Here is a 19,043-nt window from a genome sequence, read left to right as displayed (position 1 = left end):
TAGCAATTCAAAGGAAAGAGTTTCAATGACTATGGAAAGACAAGCTCTCCCCTGATATCATTTCAGACTACACTTTCTTGAAATCGAATAAAGCTGGTAAGAGTCTAGCTGAATCTAAAAACAATTAAGGTATGCATATATAAATATGCACAAATATGTATGTGTGTGTGTGTGTGTGTGTGTGTGTGTGTGTGTGTGTGTGTGTGTGTGTGTGTGTGTGTGTGTGTGAAGATGCAGAATGTATGTAAAAGTATAAATGACCTATGTTCTTAAATTTGACAATACATTATAATACTGAACATGTTTATTCTGTTATTTAATATTACTGGGATGTTTAGATATTTTAGAGGTTTCTCCAGACGACACACAGGAATGCAGCTAAAGTTTACCTATAACAAATATCTTAATTAATCTTTTTTGGTAACATTCCCTTTTCTGAAATTATTATTCTACAAATAAAATGCAAAATATTGTTCTAATGGAGGCTAAAGCAAAACTTGTTTTTTATATAATGCTGAAAATTTTGCAAAAATATTATAGGTGATTTTAACAATCCATTGAGTCAAATAAATGCTTACGCCTGGAGTCTGTAATGCAAACAACAGACAAATGAAAGGACTCTACTCTGGAAATTTTGACTGATGCCAAAGTTAATACAGACCAAAATAACCTTTCAGTTACTCCTTTTAAAAGCATAATTGTCTTCTTTTCTTAAAATGTGTTTTCAGACTTTAAAAACGGCCTGCTTTCATAGAAGAATAGTTCATTATTTTTCACACTCTTAAGACATTATGATTGTTTGCACATATTCCGGATTATGTTTATGGGTTATAATACATTGAATTTCATTGCTATTAGATTTTATTTGAAAGAGTGCTTATATAAAAAAATAAATTATTTTACCAAAAGCATGATATAAGGCATACATTTTTCATGTGAGGAAATGGTTATTACCCACAACTTGATTTACTAATACTCACTCTTGTGATGTTTAGAGTAACAACTTATTTTTAATAAATCACTAAAAAGATAATATTTTCTAACTTAAAAATATCCTTTTCATAGAGTTCAATACTGGTTCGTAGCCACTCCATATGCAATCTTGATTTGGGTATATGATGAAGTACGCAAGCTTATCTGCCGCCGTCATCCTGGAAGTAAGTATACACGCTGGTTAATGTTTAATTAATATATACATATATACATATATATCAATTTTAATCAACTTTTCACTATATATATATATATATATATATATATATATATATATATATATATATATATTATAAACATATATACAATGCACCCACACACACACACACACACACACACACACACACACACACACACACACACACACACACACACACACACACACACACACACAAGATACACATCCATATTATGTTTAATACATATTTACTATGTCAGACGTTTGCTGTTCAGCTATTCAGATGTAGTTTGCTGTGCTACTACAGTATTATATGGTATGGTAAGGTATGGTACATGTACAGCATGTTAAAAAATGTATGTTGTGCTATGACACGGCATAGTGCAGTATGGCATTGTATAATAAAGAAGGAAAAGGAGTGCTGTGGTTTTATATGCATGCTGGATATATTATTCCTAATTCACAGCAGCACTAGTAGATATATTTATAACTAACGTAGTTGTTTAACCTCTTCACTATAGACCCTTTTCAGAAGTTTCTGCTCTATTGTTGATGAGTTTTTAGCAATTTTAGACCCCTGCTTATAATGGTCTCTATCTTCTTTATGATTTAATGCAGTCTAAAGAGATTTCATAGAAATGACAATAGAATGCTTTGTGAAAGAACTGATAAGAGTGTAGTATACTAGAATTAATGGGAAACAACTGAAATGAGACTGGAATAAAAGTCTTTATCTGTTAATTGCCCAAACTTGCACTGAACAGGTGCCAGTCTCTCCTTTATGGCCCAAATCTTTTTGTACTTTTTAAAATGAATTCTGCATATGCTGTAGTTTGGTTTATAAATGCTTTATTAAATGTTAACAATATCTTAATACTGTCTCCAATAACAGTGCTGATATACAATAACAGTCTGTAAAAATGCTGGAATTATGGATAACAATAACAGTGCTGATAAATCTATCCAATGTTTCTGCACGTACATTCTGATTCTCCTGAATAATATCAATTGAAACAGACTTTTCCTCCTGAATAGTATGGATATTTGCACTGACTTCTGTACTCAGGCTGGAGTGTCTGTACTGCAAAAGACCTTTTTGCATATCCGTCCAAAAGCTACTTTAACTGACTAAACTGAACGTGTCTGAAGTATAACCTATATCAAATAGCCTTGGTTTCCAAACCTTGTCTTGCATGTGCCTCACAGTCTAGTCTTTGTCTAGCAAAAAGTATTCATATCTTTCCCTTGAGAAAGGAACATTCTGTAAATCTCCCTTGAAACTGTTATTTCTTCGCTTCTCAAACGTAGCCAACAAGATGATCTTATTTATTTATTTGCATTTGTTTACCAAGATAGTCCACTGGGCCAAAGTGAACTCATCTTCAGTGGGGGACCGGATATGGGACAAATATTATGCATAAATTTAGAATCATATGGGACAAACATAATACATATACCATAAAGCATAACATTACATTTGAGCAGCAAAGTACAGATTCAATAAAGGAACATACAATGTAAGACTAAGAAATTGTAATAACAGAGCAACAAATAACACTAGATCTTACACTGGTCCAGTTGGAGATAGGAAGAGCTTTGTGTGTAATCTATGCTAGATGTAAGATAGTACTATCTAAGAAGTTTGATTAGGCCAGATGCTAGGAGGTTAAACCTGAAGTAAAGATTAGGACTTGAGAAATACTATCATGTAGTAAGAGTACCTAGCATTAGCATTTAGATGGTAAATATAGAAGGAAAGTCTTTCAGGGTGGGACAGTACATGGATGGGGATATTTAGAGGAAGAGAGGGAAGAGTCAGGGATGGGAGAAGGCAAGAAAGGGGGTTTAAGGTATAGGAACTACATCCTTGGTGCAGTTGCATTGCCATAAAGAGGTGAGGTGTTGTTTCAGGGATATCTTAAAGAGAGGAGCACTGCTGATAGACCTTATTGATTGAGGGAGATTATTCCACAGTTTGGCTACAGTAAAGGAGTAGCGCATTTGTCCTGCTGCACAGGTTGGTTTCATTACATTTATGAGTAGTTGGTTATTGAATCAGAGAGGTGTATTTAGTTGATACTGTGTGAGCAGAGAAGACAAGGAAAGAGAGCTAGATGGTTTGTAGATAAATTTGTGTGCACTGGTTAATTGAATAAGAGACAGATGATGTGGCAATTCTAGTCAGTTTAGTTGGTGCAGTGAAGAGCAGCGGTGTGAAGAATAACTCGCACTTGTTACAAATTTAGCAATTTTATTGTAGCATGAGGCTAGTTTATATTTGAGAGAGGCCTGAATATTGGTCAAGAAAGGTGCACCATACAGAAGAGAAGGTAGTAGGAAGTAAGAGGCAAAAGATGGGTTTGCGGAGTGGCTGAGGAAGTATTTTTGTCTATAGAGCGTTCCCAGTTTTTGGTGTGTTTTTTAAATAATGGTCTGAATGTGCAGGTTGAATGTCAAGTTTTCATCTATGATGACACCTAACAATTTGGTATGCGGTACGACTTTCAATTATTATGCTGTTTTGGGCTTGGATGGTGCAACTGACTGTTTAGTGAAGTGAATTTTTTGGGCAGAAAAAAACGAGTTTCGTTTTGTTGGGGTTTAGGGTGAGATGGTTGTTGGACATCCATATTTCTGTAGTAGTGAGGGTGTCTTGTGTCAGTTGGTGTAGTTCAGATGGCAAGTTTGCAGCACCGGTGATTGTGGAATCATCTGCGTACTGGATGACAGTACTTTGGGTAAGGGAGGTGTGAAAGTTATTGATAAAGATGCTGAACAAGAGAATAGATCCTTGTGGAATGCCTGTAGTTGTGTGGAGGAAAGGAGAGAATTAATTTTGCCATTTGGTTGACTGCTGCCTGTTAGTGAGGTAGTCTGAGAACCAGTCTAGGAATTGGGGTGAGATACCTATGCCAGACAGTTAGTAAGAAGGAGAGCATGGGAGATGGTATTGAAGGCCTTAGAGAGGTCTACAAAGAGAGAGGAGACTATTTTTCTATCCTCTTGGGCCTGGTTAACTGTGTCAGAGAAGGATATGAGAGCTGTAGAAGTGCTATGACCAGGCTGAAATCCATGTTGAGTGGGACAAAGGATTTGGTTGTGAAGTACATATTGAAGCATTTGGATGTGGATGCATTTTTCCAGGATCTTAGAGATGGGAGAGAGGATGGCAATGGGTCGGAAGTTGGAGATTTTGGTGTTAGTGCCTCCTTTATGTAGAGGCAGAATACATCCCTTTTTTCCAAATAGCGGGCATATAGGATTCCAGAATAGATCTGTTAATAGGAATGCTGATGGGAAAGGCTATGGAGTTTGCAGCAATTTGTTGGAACTCAGCAGGTAGGATGTCTGGGGTGTTGATGCAAGGTTTGAGCTTTTGCAGCAGCTTTTTTATTCTGTTGGTAGGGATAGGTGAGAGAGAGAGTATGATGGAAGAGGGAGTAGGGATAATTTGAGGGGGATGTGCTGGAAGGAAAGGTGGTAGTTAGATTCACAATAGTACTGATGAAATAGAAGTTAAAGAGTGTCGCTATTTCTGTCGGTGTTTTGTCAGGGTTTAGGCAAGGATTGTTACTTGAACCTGGGTTTAATAAGGAATTGATGGAGCTCCAGAACTTTTTAGGGTTCTGTTTACAAAGGTTTTGCAGGGAAAGGAAGTAATCTTTTTTGTCTTTTTTGACTAGTCACGTTACTTGATTACGGAGTTGTTTGTATTTAGTCAGGTCGGAAATGTTTTGGGTTTTTTGCCAATGTTTCCATGCCTTATTCCTTGCAGTCATTAGCTGTTTAGTGGGTTTTGTGAGCCAGGTGATGTGGTTAGTTTTTACCTTCCTTAGAATGAGTGGAGCTTGGCTGTCAAGAACCTTGAGAAATATAGAGTTAAAGAACTCAACGGCTTCATCTAGGGGGAGGAGTTTTAATGTGTTCCAATTAGTATGTTGTAGGGTGTCATTAAATGTGATGGGGCAGAAATGTGATAGGTCTGTAGTTTGTTTGTAGTGATGTGCGCTAAGTGATGAGGTGGTTTTACGAACTATGAAGGCAAGTAAGTGGTCGCTTATAGTATTGGAGAGGATTCCTGTGGATGCAGTCTTAGTTGGGTCAGAGACCAATATCCAGTCCAGAAGAGAACCACCATTATTGGTTTTGTTTGGTCTAGTTATTTTGTTAATTAGTCGGGTGAAAGTATATAGGTTGATACTGGAAGTGGGATTTTGGTGGGAGATGTCTAGCCAATTGATACTGATGTTTCCTAAGATTAAAGTTTTATTCTCTATCTCTGTTGTTTGAAGCTCATGACAGTATTTCCTCTAATATTGGAATATTATTACCAGGAGAAATGTGAAATACAATATTACAGATGTTTTTGCAGTTGATTATTTTAAGGAAGGAGACTATTATTTCAGCTGAGGAGAACCAAGGGATAGGCTTGGTGTATGATATAACAGAGAAGGTATTAGAATATATCAGACAGACTCCTCCACCTTTTTTATGGGGTCTGTCAGATCTTAGACAGGCAACGCCTGGGGGTAGGAATTCTGTATCTGTAATATGGGGCTTCAGCCATGTCTCAGTGGTTGGTGCCTATGATGTCAGGTTTGTTCTGAATTATCCAGGAGTTGAATTCTGATATTTTGCTCCTGATACTTTTCAGGTTAATGGTCGTAATGTTTAATGATGGGTCCATGTCAGATGGATGAAAGCCCAGTTAACTGACAACCACATCAACGAGATGACATCGCAGGCCAGTAAAAGTTCTGCATAATACATCTCTTTGTACGCTTTATGCCCATATGACCTTTAAAGGGAATATCATGGGCTATGGCTAGAAGTGCCAGATGGTAGGCTCTGGGCACTTCCAACTTCTGTATTCTCTCACCCTCTACCACTCCCACAGGGGTCCACTCTCGACACAATAACCCTTTGTCCCAGTATACAGATTCTCCCTTTCCTTGAGAATCAGGTGCCTCTCTGGCTACCTCCCTCAAGCCGTGTAATGTAGGGTCTAAGAGCTGAGCCTGTCTCAACTGTCTCTTGGTAACCCTTCCTAGCTCCCCTTCCACAGGAAGTTTGGTATTCTCTGACAGTGATGCCTAACTGTCAGCCTGGGTACTACTATTTACCTCTGCCCTTGCAGTCACTCTGTCCAAGGGAACATCAGTACCCACAAGCAGCTGTGGCTCACCTTCAGTCTCACTACTACTGGATAGCTCCCTCCCTGAAATAGCCACCTCACCAGTCCTGGCTTCAAGTGTGTGGTCTGTCTAGGTCCCCCCAAGTCTACCATACCCACATGCTTGTCTCCAAGCCTGACTGCATGTCACTGCATGCACACAAGGTACTGCATTATCAATATCAGGACATCTGTAGGGATATTCTCAAACACACCTATCTGCTTGCTTCTTTTTCCACCCTTCCAGTCAAGGTGAACCCTAGCCAAAGGTATTTGGAATGGGGTCCCTCCTAAAGCTCTGACTGGAGTAGACTGCCCAAGAAAGTAGTGCTCCTCTTTAACCATTGCAGGCTTGGTTAAGTCAAAGGCTGTGCCTCTTGTGGTTGTTTGGTAACCTTGTTGTCTCCAAACAACTTGCTGCTGGCATTCTGGCATTCATTTACTGGCTCTCCCACCTTCTGTTCCCTACCTTGCCTCCATGGACATTTATATGCTACATGGCTCTACCAGTTACATTTAAAACATTTAACGCTTGATCCTGGCCATGTTCTTGAACTAGTGGCTTCTCCTGTTACTGCCAGACTTTGTTGGGGTGGCTTAGGCTGCCCACCATGGGTTCCCTTAGACCCATGAGCAGCACTGGGTATACCTTTCCTGTCCAGTGATGCCCTGCTTGCTAGGTATAGGTCTAATATTTCCCCAATTCATCTGCGATAATGCATTCCCTATCTGCCAGCCAGATTCTCATGTCCTCAGGCAAAGTGCTAAGGGCTTGTTCCCTCACTAAAGGTCTGCCAGCCCTTCAAAAGTGGTGACCTGACACCCACTCACCCATCTATGAAAATAAGTGCTTAACTCAAGAATATATTGACAAACACTTTCATCTGCCTTGCATCTATGCACACAAAACATTGTTTCTATAAGCTTCAGGTGTTAGCTTAGAACACTCTTATAAACAATTTTAACAGTATTATAATTTAAGCAATAAGTATCAGACAATTTAGAAACAGCAGTTACAGCTTTACCATGGAGTAAGGGGGTCAGGAACCGTATCCAGAGCCCTTGGTCAACATTATACTGTTTACATACCCTTTCAAACATATGAATGAAACTATCAAAATGATCCCCCCCTGTAAATTGTGGAAGAAATTTACTGACCTTTGTTGTTTCTGGGGTTCAGTTACTCCCTTCCCCATTACTTCATGTTGCCTCTGCCTCTCATTTTCTTCTGCTTCCAAATGTCTCAGTCTCTCTGCTGATTCTATTTCCAACTGTTTGGCCTCCAGTTCAAGTCTCTAACTCCAGACGGATTTTCAAGTCCTCTGTAGAAAGGTTGACCTGTCCATTTTCTGAGAGTTGTACATCCCCACGGCCAGTCTGGTTGTCCTCCTGGTTGCTGGTCTGTGATGCAGCTCTGACTAAGGCTGCAATAATTTCTGCTTTAGTCAGGTTAGCCTGCACCAGTCTTTTGTCTAATCAAGGCACTCCCCTTTATGTCAAGGGTACTCCATCAGTTATGCCAGTGCTTTGAAATCAAACAGTTACTAACATCAATCTACCATCCACAGACTGACAGGTTACCAGAGAGGTTTGATAAAACACTGAAACCCATGCTAAGGAAAGTTGTTGATGGAAATTATAAAAACCTGGAACCAGGTGTTACAACATGTACTGCCTGCAATCAGAAAGGTACCACAAGTATCATCTGGGCTTAGTCCATTTGAACTTTTGTACACTAGACATCCAAGAGGAATGTTCAACAATGCGAAGGAAATGTGAGAAGAGGAAAAGACACTATTTAAAAACAAGACAGAAGATTATGTTTTATTTTACTTTACGTTATTTCTGCTCATACTCAGCCTAGGTGAAATTCAAAACATTTCACAAACAAAAAAGGCAGAAATGTAAGCATTAACAGAGTTCGTAGTACACACAACCATATATGTACATTCTAGTAAACAAGCAGAAAATAATGTACGATATATACATTTTCTTCTAAAGTGGGTCAGTCGTCAGTAACTCTGTGAGAGGAGAAGAAATGTGGAAAGGACACAGGAATAGTGAGCTAGGTGATATGTCCTATGTTGATGTAAGACCATTTGGCTTGGATGAAGAAGTGCTTTTTGAATTGCATTTTGAATTTGGACTAAGTGTTGATTTCCTTCTGTTTGAAGGGGAGAGTAGGTGCCTGAGACAAGAATGCATGTACAGCACTTGGTTATAGGAGTAATGATAGTTGGCGTGGCTTGTGAGTAGTGTCTCATGTTACATAAAGATTGTTTTTTACATAATGTTTAGGGGAGTAAATGTCTAGACATGTAGTAGTTTGTCAAGATGGGATCCTAACATTTGATTAGATCTTTGTTTTATGTGTTCCATTTAGCTTTTTCTAGGATGATACAGTGATGCTAAAAGAGATCTGAGTTTGTAATGAATTGCCCGATGATGATGATGTTGAAGATTATCCGGAGTGTGGCAGTGTTTTTCTTGGTGGCAGATGCAAAAAATGGGTGGTCCATATTCTAGCTGAGAAAGGAGAACTTCTTTGGCATTGGCAGCTTTGGAAGGTTAATGTAGAAAAGCGGAAATCTTTTTTATCACCATTACTGAATTATCATGTTAGACATAGGCAAATATATATTTATATGGTGAAAATAAGACATATTTAAATGTTCCTTGTCACAAACATTATAACTCATATGTTTTTTGCATAGTTATCAACAATCTAACCTTAAATAAAATGTTCAATTCATGCCTTCACTTAAACCTCACTCCTCCTCCAAGATATTATTCAGCATGTATTGCTCCCACATTTTCCATTTTTTCTATGTAATTTGCTCCTACCCTTTATAAAGATCCCATTTCCAGTTCTTAACTCTGTTAAAATATTCAGTGCTTCAAATACAGTTGGTTTAGACTTTGATTTTCATTTTCAAGTAATTAATTTTGGCAGTCATCAAAATTAAACTTAGCAAGGTCATATTATTTTTAGGTAATTCAGATCCCATATCCAAGATGAAAAAAATAATTTCCTTAGTTACAATCATTTGCTTATCCAATATTTCTAACAGAGTATTCTGTATGGAATGTTTAAGGTCTGTCAACTCATTAGACTATCAAGACATATGTTCCCAGTTACCTCTTTCTCCTCCATAACACTCCAACATTTGCCATTGACCTAAGGAAAACATTTTGTAGTCTGCTTGGGGTATAAAAATACCTATGAAAACATTTCCAAGCAAAAATACTAAAGCGTCTAGACTCTGTGCATACCTGGAAGCCGTAGACATGTTCTCCCATTGTTTCTTGTGAATTGTTTATCCAATCTCTCTTTCCAATTTTTTCCTAGCCTCATTTGATTGATTCCTATAATTCCAATGTAAATCCTGTCTACAGGATAGGCAATGAGGTTCATAGGTTCATAGGTTAGTACTAAGCTAACTGCCCTTGCGAGCCATTTTAAGCCTAGCTAATTATCCCTTGTGAGATTCAAACCCTGCACCTTGTGTTTGCAAGGCAAACACCTTAACCATTAGGCCACCCTCCCAACCCTTCAGAATGTTAAAAACAATTGATTTAATACTCAAATTAAATAAGTGCTTTAGTCCACTTATACATATAGACTTCCTATAATTACCATGCAATATTTTATATGCCATACTAATTATCCATTTTAACAGCAGCTTCTGTTCTAGATTCAAATGAAAACTCTACCAGAGCAAGTCTTTAACTTCAGATTCCCTTATCCCTATCTCTTTGTCTATGCTCTGATATTAGTCCCTGATAGAGAAGACAGTCTCTAGCCTGTAGTCCAAATGTCTTCTTGGCTTGTTCCCATTCTATTACCTTTCTCTCTCCTACCTCACTACCTTTACTCCCAATACCTTGGTTGCTTAGTCAGTTTTCTCCAGTAAATTCCAGTCCCTTCTTGCCTATTCTTTGTACCCCTAATTGCAGTCATCCCTATCAACAAAATCTCCTTTCTCTGTTCTCATGTTGGCTTAGGTCTTAGGTTATTTTCTGCTAGTTTATGAATATAATATTTTGTATGTATTTTGCTATTCTGCTTAAGGATCTACATCCAAAACTGCACTGTCTCCTTATTTCTTGAATTTTCCCCCATTTCATCATCACCCCTTTCCACTTTGAATTCTGGCAGTCTGCTTGTGTTATGAATATGAACCATAACTGTATAGCTCTAAAATATCCCTTTATATCTAGTAATCTTAAACCACCTTGTTCTGTCGGATCAACTTAACACACTTGACCCTTGCATTCTTTCCCTACAAGATACATTACTTCAACTCTTTATATTAATTAATGTGCATAACTTCTCCACTGTTTGATAAAAATATGCCTGACCTGTATATAAAGCTAAAGGGACTTACACATTTTCACGGTTTGAGTCTTGCTATCCATATCCATAAATGCGAGCTTCCAGTTTCTCAGTTTTTAAATTATCTTTTGTATAGTTTCCTCCCACATATCCTTAGCTGCCATAACATAATTCTTTTAAATTCATACATCTAAATACTTCATTTTAGTGTGCCCCTATACATACAGATATTGCTGGACCAACTCACGTTTGGTACATAATTTATAGCTATAGTAATTTTTTTAGCTTCATTAATTTTATATCCCAAAAAGAATTGAAATTGTCTCAGGATGTTCCACAACACTGAGAGCTTCTTTTCTTACTCTGTTGAATGCTTTCTCTATAAGACCCATGAACAACAGAGGTTGTTATATTCTGCTTCTCTCTGAGTCATTCTTTTTCAGTTAAAGTTATCAAATGTTTACCTCCCCTCCACAAAACCACAAAAGTCCATATTTATCAATTTTGGCAAGCTCCTTTGCCATTTTATAGTTATTATAGACATAAACACTTTGAAATGGGCCTATACAAAGCTGGATCTGATGGATCTTTACCATCTTTAGGTATTACAGCCACCACTTTACTGTCTTTAGGTATTATAGTCAGCACACTTTTCTTCCGGAGTGTTAGTGCTTCCCCTCCTTTTAAAATAACATTAAACAAAATATTTCAAATCTTTATCCCATTCTTCTGTCCTAGCTTACAAACATCCTCAGGAATACAATCTATTCCTGGAGAATTTCCCACAGATTGTACATCACCATTTTTATTCATCCCCTCCTACCTTAACTGTTAACTGTTTTGCCTCATCTACCTCTAACCTTGGCATACGTAAGTTGTCCATAAATATTTCTATTTGTGCTCTTTCTTCATCTCCACATTTCTCTTCTTTATACAAATTTTCGTAAAATTTCTGAAACATCTCAAATACCTCTTGCTAATTTTAGCAAAAAACATTTCTATTTTCTGTTGCCTAAGTCATTCTGCTAAGTTTTTGTGGTCTGCAGTTATTGTCAAAAACAGTAGCTTAACATCAATCTTTCTAAAGTCATGCATATTATCCAGATAATCCCTTGTTTTTTTTTTTAATACTCTGCAGTTGCACCCTTTCTTGTTCTGTGAGATTTCCGTTATTCTGCAATATTTTAACCTTTCTCATTTCCTTCAAACTATTACTGTTACTTCTTCATCACATCTCTTTTTATTTTATTTTTACCCTATTTGAAATTCCACTTTCATTATTTCCCACTCACTAGCTATAATTTCTGAAGACATTTCTATCTTCCCTAATAACTTTTAAATAATTTCCACTACTCATTCTTTAAATGCCTGTCTTTTTTACAGGTAGGTGGGGAAGCATCAGTTAGTTGTTAATGGACATGATCTGGCATAGTTATTGGGTATGTGTCGAAGTTTTCAATTAAATACACCATGTTCTTGTGACATAAATTTCTGTCTAGCCTAGCCTAGTCATTGTACCTGGAGGAATAATGTGTAAATTTTCTCTTGAGTTCCTACTACTACTAAATTCATGTCTTCCGTACCAAATATTTTCATAAATTTCTTCAGAAATGTATCCTCCTTTGTATATTTTCCCTTATTGGTCCCCCAGATTCTTCCTGTTTATCTTCATCTCCCATCCCAGAATCTGGTTCAAGTCTAACACACTCCTGATTCTTCTCGTCAACTCCTGAGCTTTTTTTCTGTCTTTCAAGCATTTTCCTTTGGAATATGAAAAATATTTTAATGAAGAAGTCTCTCTTTGGGCTTTATTAGCAAAAGAATGAGAAGCAGAGCCCCTTCTGTTTGATAGCCACTTTTTGTTGGACAATATTTTAAAGGCAACTGGATACAGCAGACTGAATTTACTACAACTGGCAGAGTTACTGGGCCTTATCTCTCAGTTTCTTTTTAATAGATTCATAAGATCATGGATAAGTACAAGGCTAGCAGCCCTTGCAATCCATTTTAAGGTTAGTTAATTTATTATATAATCTATCCAATTTGATTATAAATTGGCCTTACCCATCCCATGGTTGATAATTGTATATTACCCAGAATGTAAATAATGGGCACCATATCGTAGGTGATTTGATGGGACCCGTGCATGATGATGATGTATAGCATTTAGGAGATACAGCTATATATTAGTAGTACAGGGGTAGTCTGGGGTAAATTTTCTGTTTCCCATCCATAGATCTAAGTTGTGCTTGAAAAAGGACGAGGATGAACTTTGTTTTATGTGGCTGGGGAGTCTGTTCCATAGCAGCAGTATCCTCTGTGAAACATGCCTGTCCCTCCAAACTGTTATGTTGATGTGGCAGAAGAGGTTTAGATTCCTAGACTGAGTATTTATGATGACATTTGACTAGCTGATATGCAGTAAATCCATCAGTAATGGGTCGCAGTATGGCTCGTAAGTCAGACACAGGTCACCTCTTAGCAGCCTGTAGAATACTGAGTATAGTGACAGGACTTTGAGTCAGTCATGTTATTCGCACCTTTTATCCTTTTTATAAGTGTGCCATGGGCTTTTTTGATAATGACTTTCCTGACTGTTATTACATGTATGCAATGCAATCAGACAGCCACCAAGATAGTGTGGATTTTGTTACTCCACAACCCCCTTTTGCTTTTGAAAATATCACAAAGAGCACATCTGATTTTTCTGGTTTCTTTAGTTCTATGCAAATTGAATTGTAGCTGCCCATAGATTTCCAATAAGTGAAGGACATAATCCCCTTTGTTAGAGAATGCTGGAAAACAAAACTGGAAGATCAATCAACTGTTGCAGATTAGATTTGGTTGCCATCTGGGGGATAAAGGAAGGATTAGGCCTTAATGATACTTTGTCTTGGTAGAAAATCAAGTAAGGAGGTTTAGAGGATGTCACAAAAGGAGATACTGCCAGTGCAGCTATCTGGAATTTTGTAAATATATGTCATTTGTGAATATCAACATGATTCATATAAGATGTTTGCGTTACAAATGTATTAGAGCTGTATGGCATATAAGATGGTTTGTACAGACGTGTGCTGAAGAGTATTTTACAAAATGCTGTTTGAAATGTATCCGCAGTATACCCTACTGGAATAGAACAGGTATGTGCTTACAATATTGTATCTGTTTAAATGTATATAGTTTAACAGGGGAAACTGGAATACAGAAGGTTAGCTTGCAAAACCTCAGAAAAATAGCTGAAATTTAAATTACTTTATGGCTAGGCCATAAAAAAGAGGTTATCTTTCAGTTTCAGTGCAGCAACATAAACAATGCCTGTGCTGAGAATTTTTCTGTATTGTCTTGGAAGTTTTTATTGCTTTATGACTTCCAGGATCTGCAAAGATCTGAGGAAAAGCCCTTGTCTGTGTATTATCACAGGTGGATGCTAAATACTGCTAGCTTTCAGTAGTGGGGGTTTTAACTGAGATAGAGCCAGATGACAAGAAATTATGTCATTATGCGAGCTATCCCAACAGTAATATGTGAGATATTAATTTAAGAACTCTCTGTTAGAGACAGCATTTTGTATTCTGTCTTTGACCTGACAACATCAAGATCCATTCACCACACATCTGCCTTGCTCTGATGAAGTAAATATTATCAAATAGTATAAATCTCTTAGATACAGAATGAACTAACCCCTCACCTAAACACGCTGTTCAGCCTCAGCCTCTCCATAGGCTACGTGCCCATAGAATGGCACACAGCAACAGTTATTCCACTCCACAAAGGAGCAGCCACAACTGACCCTGGTAACTATCGCCCCATAAGCCTGACTAGCCTGGTCTGCAAGGCTATGGAGCGCATCATCATGGAGCTCATTAACAAAGACATTGGGAATCTCCAAACACTTGACCCGACTCAGTTCAGCTTTGTTAAGGGCAAATCATGCCTACTAAATCTGGTTGACTTCTTCAAGACAGTCATCAAGGCCATAGACAAGGGAAAGGTGGTTCACACAGCCTACCTTGATCTCGCCAAGGCATTCAACACCATTCCTCACTCGGATACTATAGAAAAACTCACCAGCCTAAACATAGGCCCCTACGTCACAAGATGGGTTGCCAATTGGCTTACAGACAGAACTCGCACGGTAAGAATAGCGGGCTCCAGGTCCGACTGTAAACCAGACACAAGTGGTGTCCCACAAGGCACGGTTCTGTGACCCCTACTGTTCGGCATATATTTCTCAGAAGCACAGGCAAACACAGAAGGACTATGGCTAACCAAGTTCGCCGATGACTGCAAACTGGGAGCCATAATTGACTCTCCGGCTGACATGGACATCCTTCAAAAAGGCCTTAGTGAGACAGACACCTGGCGTCAAAGTCATGGCCACAAGCTAAATGCCAAAAAATACATAGTCATCCCATTTCGGAAAAACAAAACACCCCCAAATTACCACATAGGCGGCAGCCCCCTTAATACAGAAGAGGTAATAAGAGATCTGGGGACCCAGGTAGATAGTAATCTCTCCTTTGACAATCATATTGCCAAAGTAGTTAGGAAATCTTTCTATGTGGCCCATCTAATTACTAAGGGGTTCGCATCTAGAAATAAAGAGGTTATAATGAGCATCCTTAATTACCGTGCCCCCATAAGACTTTCCAGAACCAAAGCACAACCCTCCCCACGGCTACAGAAAACCACAAAGTCAGAAATAAAAAAACAGGGATAACGCCTGGGAGCACTGGCACAAAACCAAAACCCCCTCAACTAGACAGAAATTCCTAGAACTACGCAATAGAGTCAAAAAGCTAATAAAACAGGACAAATTCCAATACTACCAGTCTGCCCTAGACTCCTCCCATCACAGCCGCAAACAATTCTGGTCCTCTATAAACTCCATCCTCCACCCAGGTAAAGTCAGTACCCCTCCTCCTAACATCCCCCACTCCTCAGAAAATATTGCTACCTCATTCAACACACACTTCACACAAACCATACTATCACTAGCTAAACAACACAACCCCCCTTCCCTCCAACTCACACCATCAACTAGTAATCTCCCCACTGCCTTCTCTTTTTCTCCTGTACCTACCTACAACATAAAAAACTCTTAACTAAACTTAAGCCCACCAAATTAGCAGCAGACTACCTCCCAAGTGAATACTTACAAATCGCAGCAGATGCTCTGGCCTACCCAGTATCCATCTTAATTAACCAATCTCTGTCAGAAAGTTACGTTCCCACACTGTGGAAAGTATCACATATAATTCCCCTCCACAAAGGCGGACCCTCCACAGAACTAACCAATTACCGCCCCATAGCTATTCTCTCTCCAGTCTCCAAAATACTAGAGAGATGCATACACTCTCAGGTCTCAGACTACCTCCTTACTAACAACCTCCTTTCCAATACTCAGCATGGTTTCCGACGAAACCATAGCACCACCACTGCCTTACTCTCCTTTACTAACACTATCCTTCAGCATAAAAACAATGGCTATCTCTCCTCTGCTACTTTCCTAGACCTACCTAAAGCATTTGACATGGTCCCACACAAACAACTCATCTCTGTCCTCAACCTATCCTTCTCTCAATCAGTCAACAACTGGTTTCAGAGTTACCTGTCTGACCACCAACAATCCATTGTATGGCAGAATGACATATCTCCCCAACTACCTGTCTCCACAGAAGTTCTCCAGGGATCCATCCTTGGACTCCTACTCTTCTCTGTTTTCACCAATAATCCAGCCTCTGACACCAAACATGGCACACTCATACAATACGCAGATGACTCAACCATCATCTGCTCAGCTCAGTCCCTACCCAAACTGCAAAAAGTCACACAGGAAACCTTTTCCTCTGTTGAAACTTAGTTATCCAATGCCCAATTAATACTCAACCCAAACAAAACTAAACTACTCATCTTCCAACCCACCAAACATACTTAAAACAACTCTCACTTTAACATCACAGCAAAAGACAACACCACTATTTATCCAACTGAACACACCAAATTACTAGGAGTGGAAATAGACAATAAACTAAAATTTGACATTCACATATCCATGACCATAAAAAAAGTCCACAAAAACAGAAATAAGCAACTTCTCACCAAAGCAAAGATTTCAATAGCAAATTCCCACCTTATCTCCACCCTACTTTATGCCTCTCCAATATATACACTAACCTAAGGCAATGCAATCTAAACAAGCTAGAGACCTGCTACAACAAAATCACCAAATTCGCCACAGGGCATCCTACTGTAGTCACCACTGTCTCTCACTTGCTGAACTAGGCTGGCTTGAACTCCCTCACCTCCTTCAATGGTATCAACTCTCACTCACCCACAAACTAGTAAACCATCCACTAAATGTCCCATCCCTCCAGAATCTACTCCAACCCTATCGCACCACCAGACTACTAAGATACAGCAACAAAAATCACTTGCAGATCACTAAAGCCAATAACTCTGCTGATGAAGCACTATTCTCTTGCACCATAGCCAAATTATGGAACTCCCTCCCACCCACAATTACCTCCGTACCATCATGCACCCACTTCAAAACTTTACTAAAAGCGCACCTAAAAACATGCTGGCTAAGCCCTTGCAACTCCCACTCTAATATCACCCACCCCATCCAGCCACTACCTTTCTTTCCACTTCACTAACTACCTTGGTTATAGCAAGCTCAGATGCCTATAAGCCTAGTACTTATTATACAGCAGGAACTTCTTATTGTAACATTTGTTAATGTCTGCTATGTACTTCACAGATAAAGATTCTAGTTGTCTACTGATGTACTATGTTCTTCATCTGTAAATATGTTGTAAGTAATTGCTATGTTAAATTGTTAATTGCTATGTAATCCAATGTAACTACTGTCTGTTTATTTTAACTGTGGAGGTTTTCTCCCCAGGCCTCCACTGAAAATGGACCTACGTCCAGTCGGACACTCCTGGTCAACAAATGTAAATAAATAAAAATAAATAAAAATAAATAAATAAATAAAATAGTGCCCCTCTACTCGTCACTCATCAGACCCATCATAGAGTACAATGCCCCATTTATGTTGTACCTCACAAGACACTTCCAACAGCTGGAAAGACCACAAAAGCATCTCACCAAGAGGATTACTGGCCTCAAACATATGTCCTATGCAGCCCGAATGAAAAAACTCCGGCTGTACTCAGTGGCATATCGCTTACTCAGAGGTGATCTCTGCCTGACTTACAAAGCCATGTCCAACTCAGAATTGAGGGACATGCTCCACCTAAAGAAATCGAAGTCACTGTGAGCCATGCGCTGTAGTGAGTTAAACCTTGCTACAACAATAAATAGAACATGCTGGAGGGATAGATTCCTGTCACAGAGACTCCCCATGCTTTGGAACAAAATTCCTAACTACATTAGGCAGAGCCCCTCATTAAGACTCTTCAAGAGATGCCTTCACGTGTGGATGGGTAACAGAAAATACACCCCTGGGATCACTTCATTGGCTCTGCTTGACAGAGGCTCAGTTAATTAATCAATGGGGCGGCGAAAGCCAACACACTCTGGCTAGGCTTAAAAATGCCCTCACGCAGATAGCCTAGTACCTACCTATGAACCTATGAACCTACAGTTAGGAATATAGCAAAACTTAGCTTAGATATTGTTCTTTATTTATTTGAGACTGTCTTGCGATGTTGTTTTAAATACTGCCTGTGATTTTGAACTCTGTCACTGTAAATATATATTTAGTATTGTCTTGTTCTTTTATTAATTATTATTAAATATTTAAATATAGTTAAACATTTCATTGTGGCTGATCTGTCTAGAGATATTTAAGTTCTGAGAATACTTGCATATTTATTTGGTGACACTGTGTGGGCCATTCCTAATAGCCTTGCTCTTGGTCAAACTACCATTTGTACTGATAGTAACATTACACATTATGATTGGACATCCTTTGTTAATGGCCTTAAAGTAGCTGATAAGGGTTCTGGTGGCAGTGATAACTTCCTTATAGTCTGGGCAGAAGGGGGCATAGCTAGTAAACCTGTGCCAGCCTTTTCCAGGTGTGTGTGTGTGTGTGTGTGTGTGTGTGTGTGTGTGTGTGTGTGTGTGTGTGTGTGTGTGTGTGTGTAAAATAAATCTCCAAGAGTGTGTGGTGTGTGTGTCAGCTACCTGGGCAGGGACCCACAGCACTGGTTGGACACAGAGAGTGCTGAAGGACTTGGCTTGGTACCCTGGCCAAAGACTCAACTGGGGATTTGGAGAAAGTGGGAGAAACCAGTCCCAGACTGACTGTAATCTTTGTGTGCTCTTAAGGGAAAGTGCAATTGATGCAAAGAGCTGCATCTGGAAATAGTGTGTGTGTGTGTGTGTGTGTG

The 19,043-nt window shown here is 38.8% G+C and overlaps 1 protein-coding gene across 1 annotated transcript in view; it reads left to right on the top strand.

Moving 5' to 3' along the window:
- ATP12A (ATPase H+/K+ transporting non-gastric alpha2 subunit) overlaps positions 1 to 19,043 on the top strand; it is a 534,499-nt gene that overhangs the window by 470,741 nt on the left and 44,715 nt on the right. Inside the window, exon 22 of the mRNA XM_044081130.1 lies at positions 1,066 to 1,157. Within this exon, the coding sequence (XP_043937065.1) occupies positions 1,066 to 1,157 (92 nt within the window). The remainder of the gene's footprint in view (positions 1 to 1,065; positions 1,158 to 19,043) is intronic.

Source organism: Protopterus annectens, chromosome 8.part0, assembly GCF_019279795.1.
Source record: "Protopterus annectens isolate FY-2018-M chromosome 8.part0, PAN1.0, whole genome shotgun sequence".
In the NCBI taxonomy this organism is placed as follows: domain Eukaryota; kingdom Metazoa; phylum Chordata; order Ceratodontiformes; family Protopteridae; genus Protopterus; species Protopterus annectens.
This window is presented reverse-complemented; position numbering and strand designations above follow the sequence as displayed.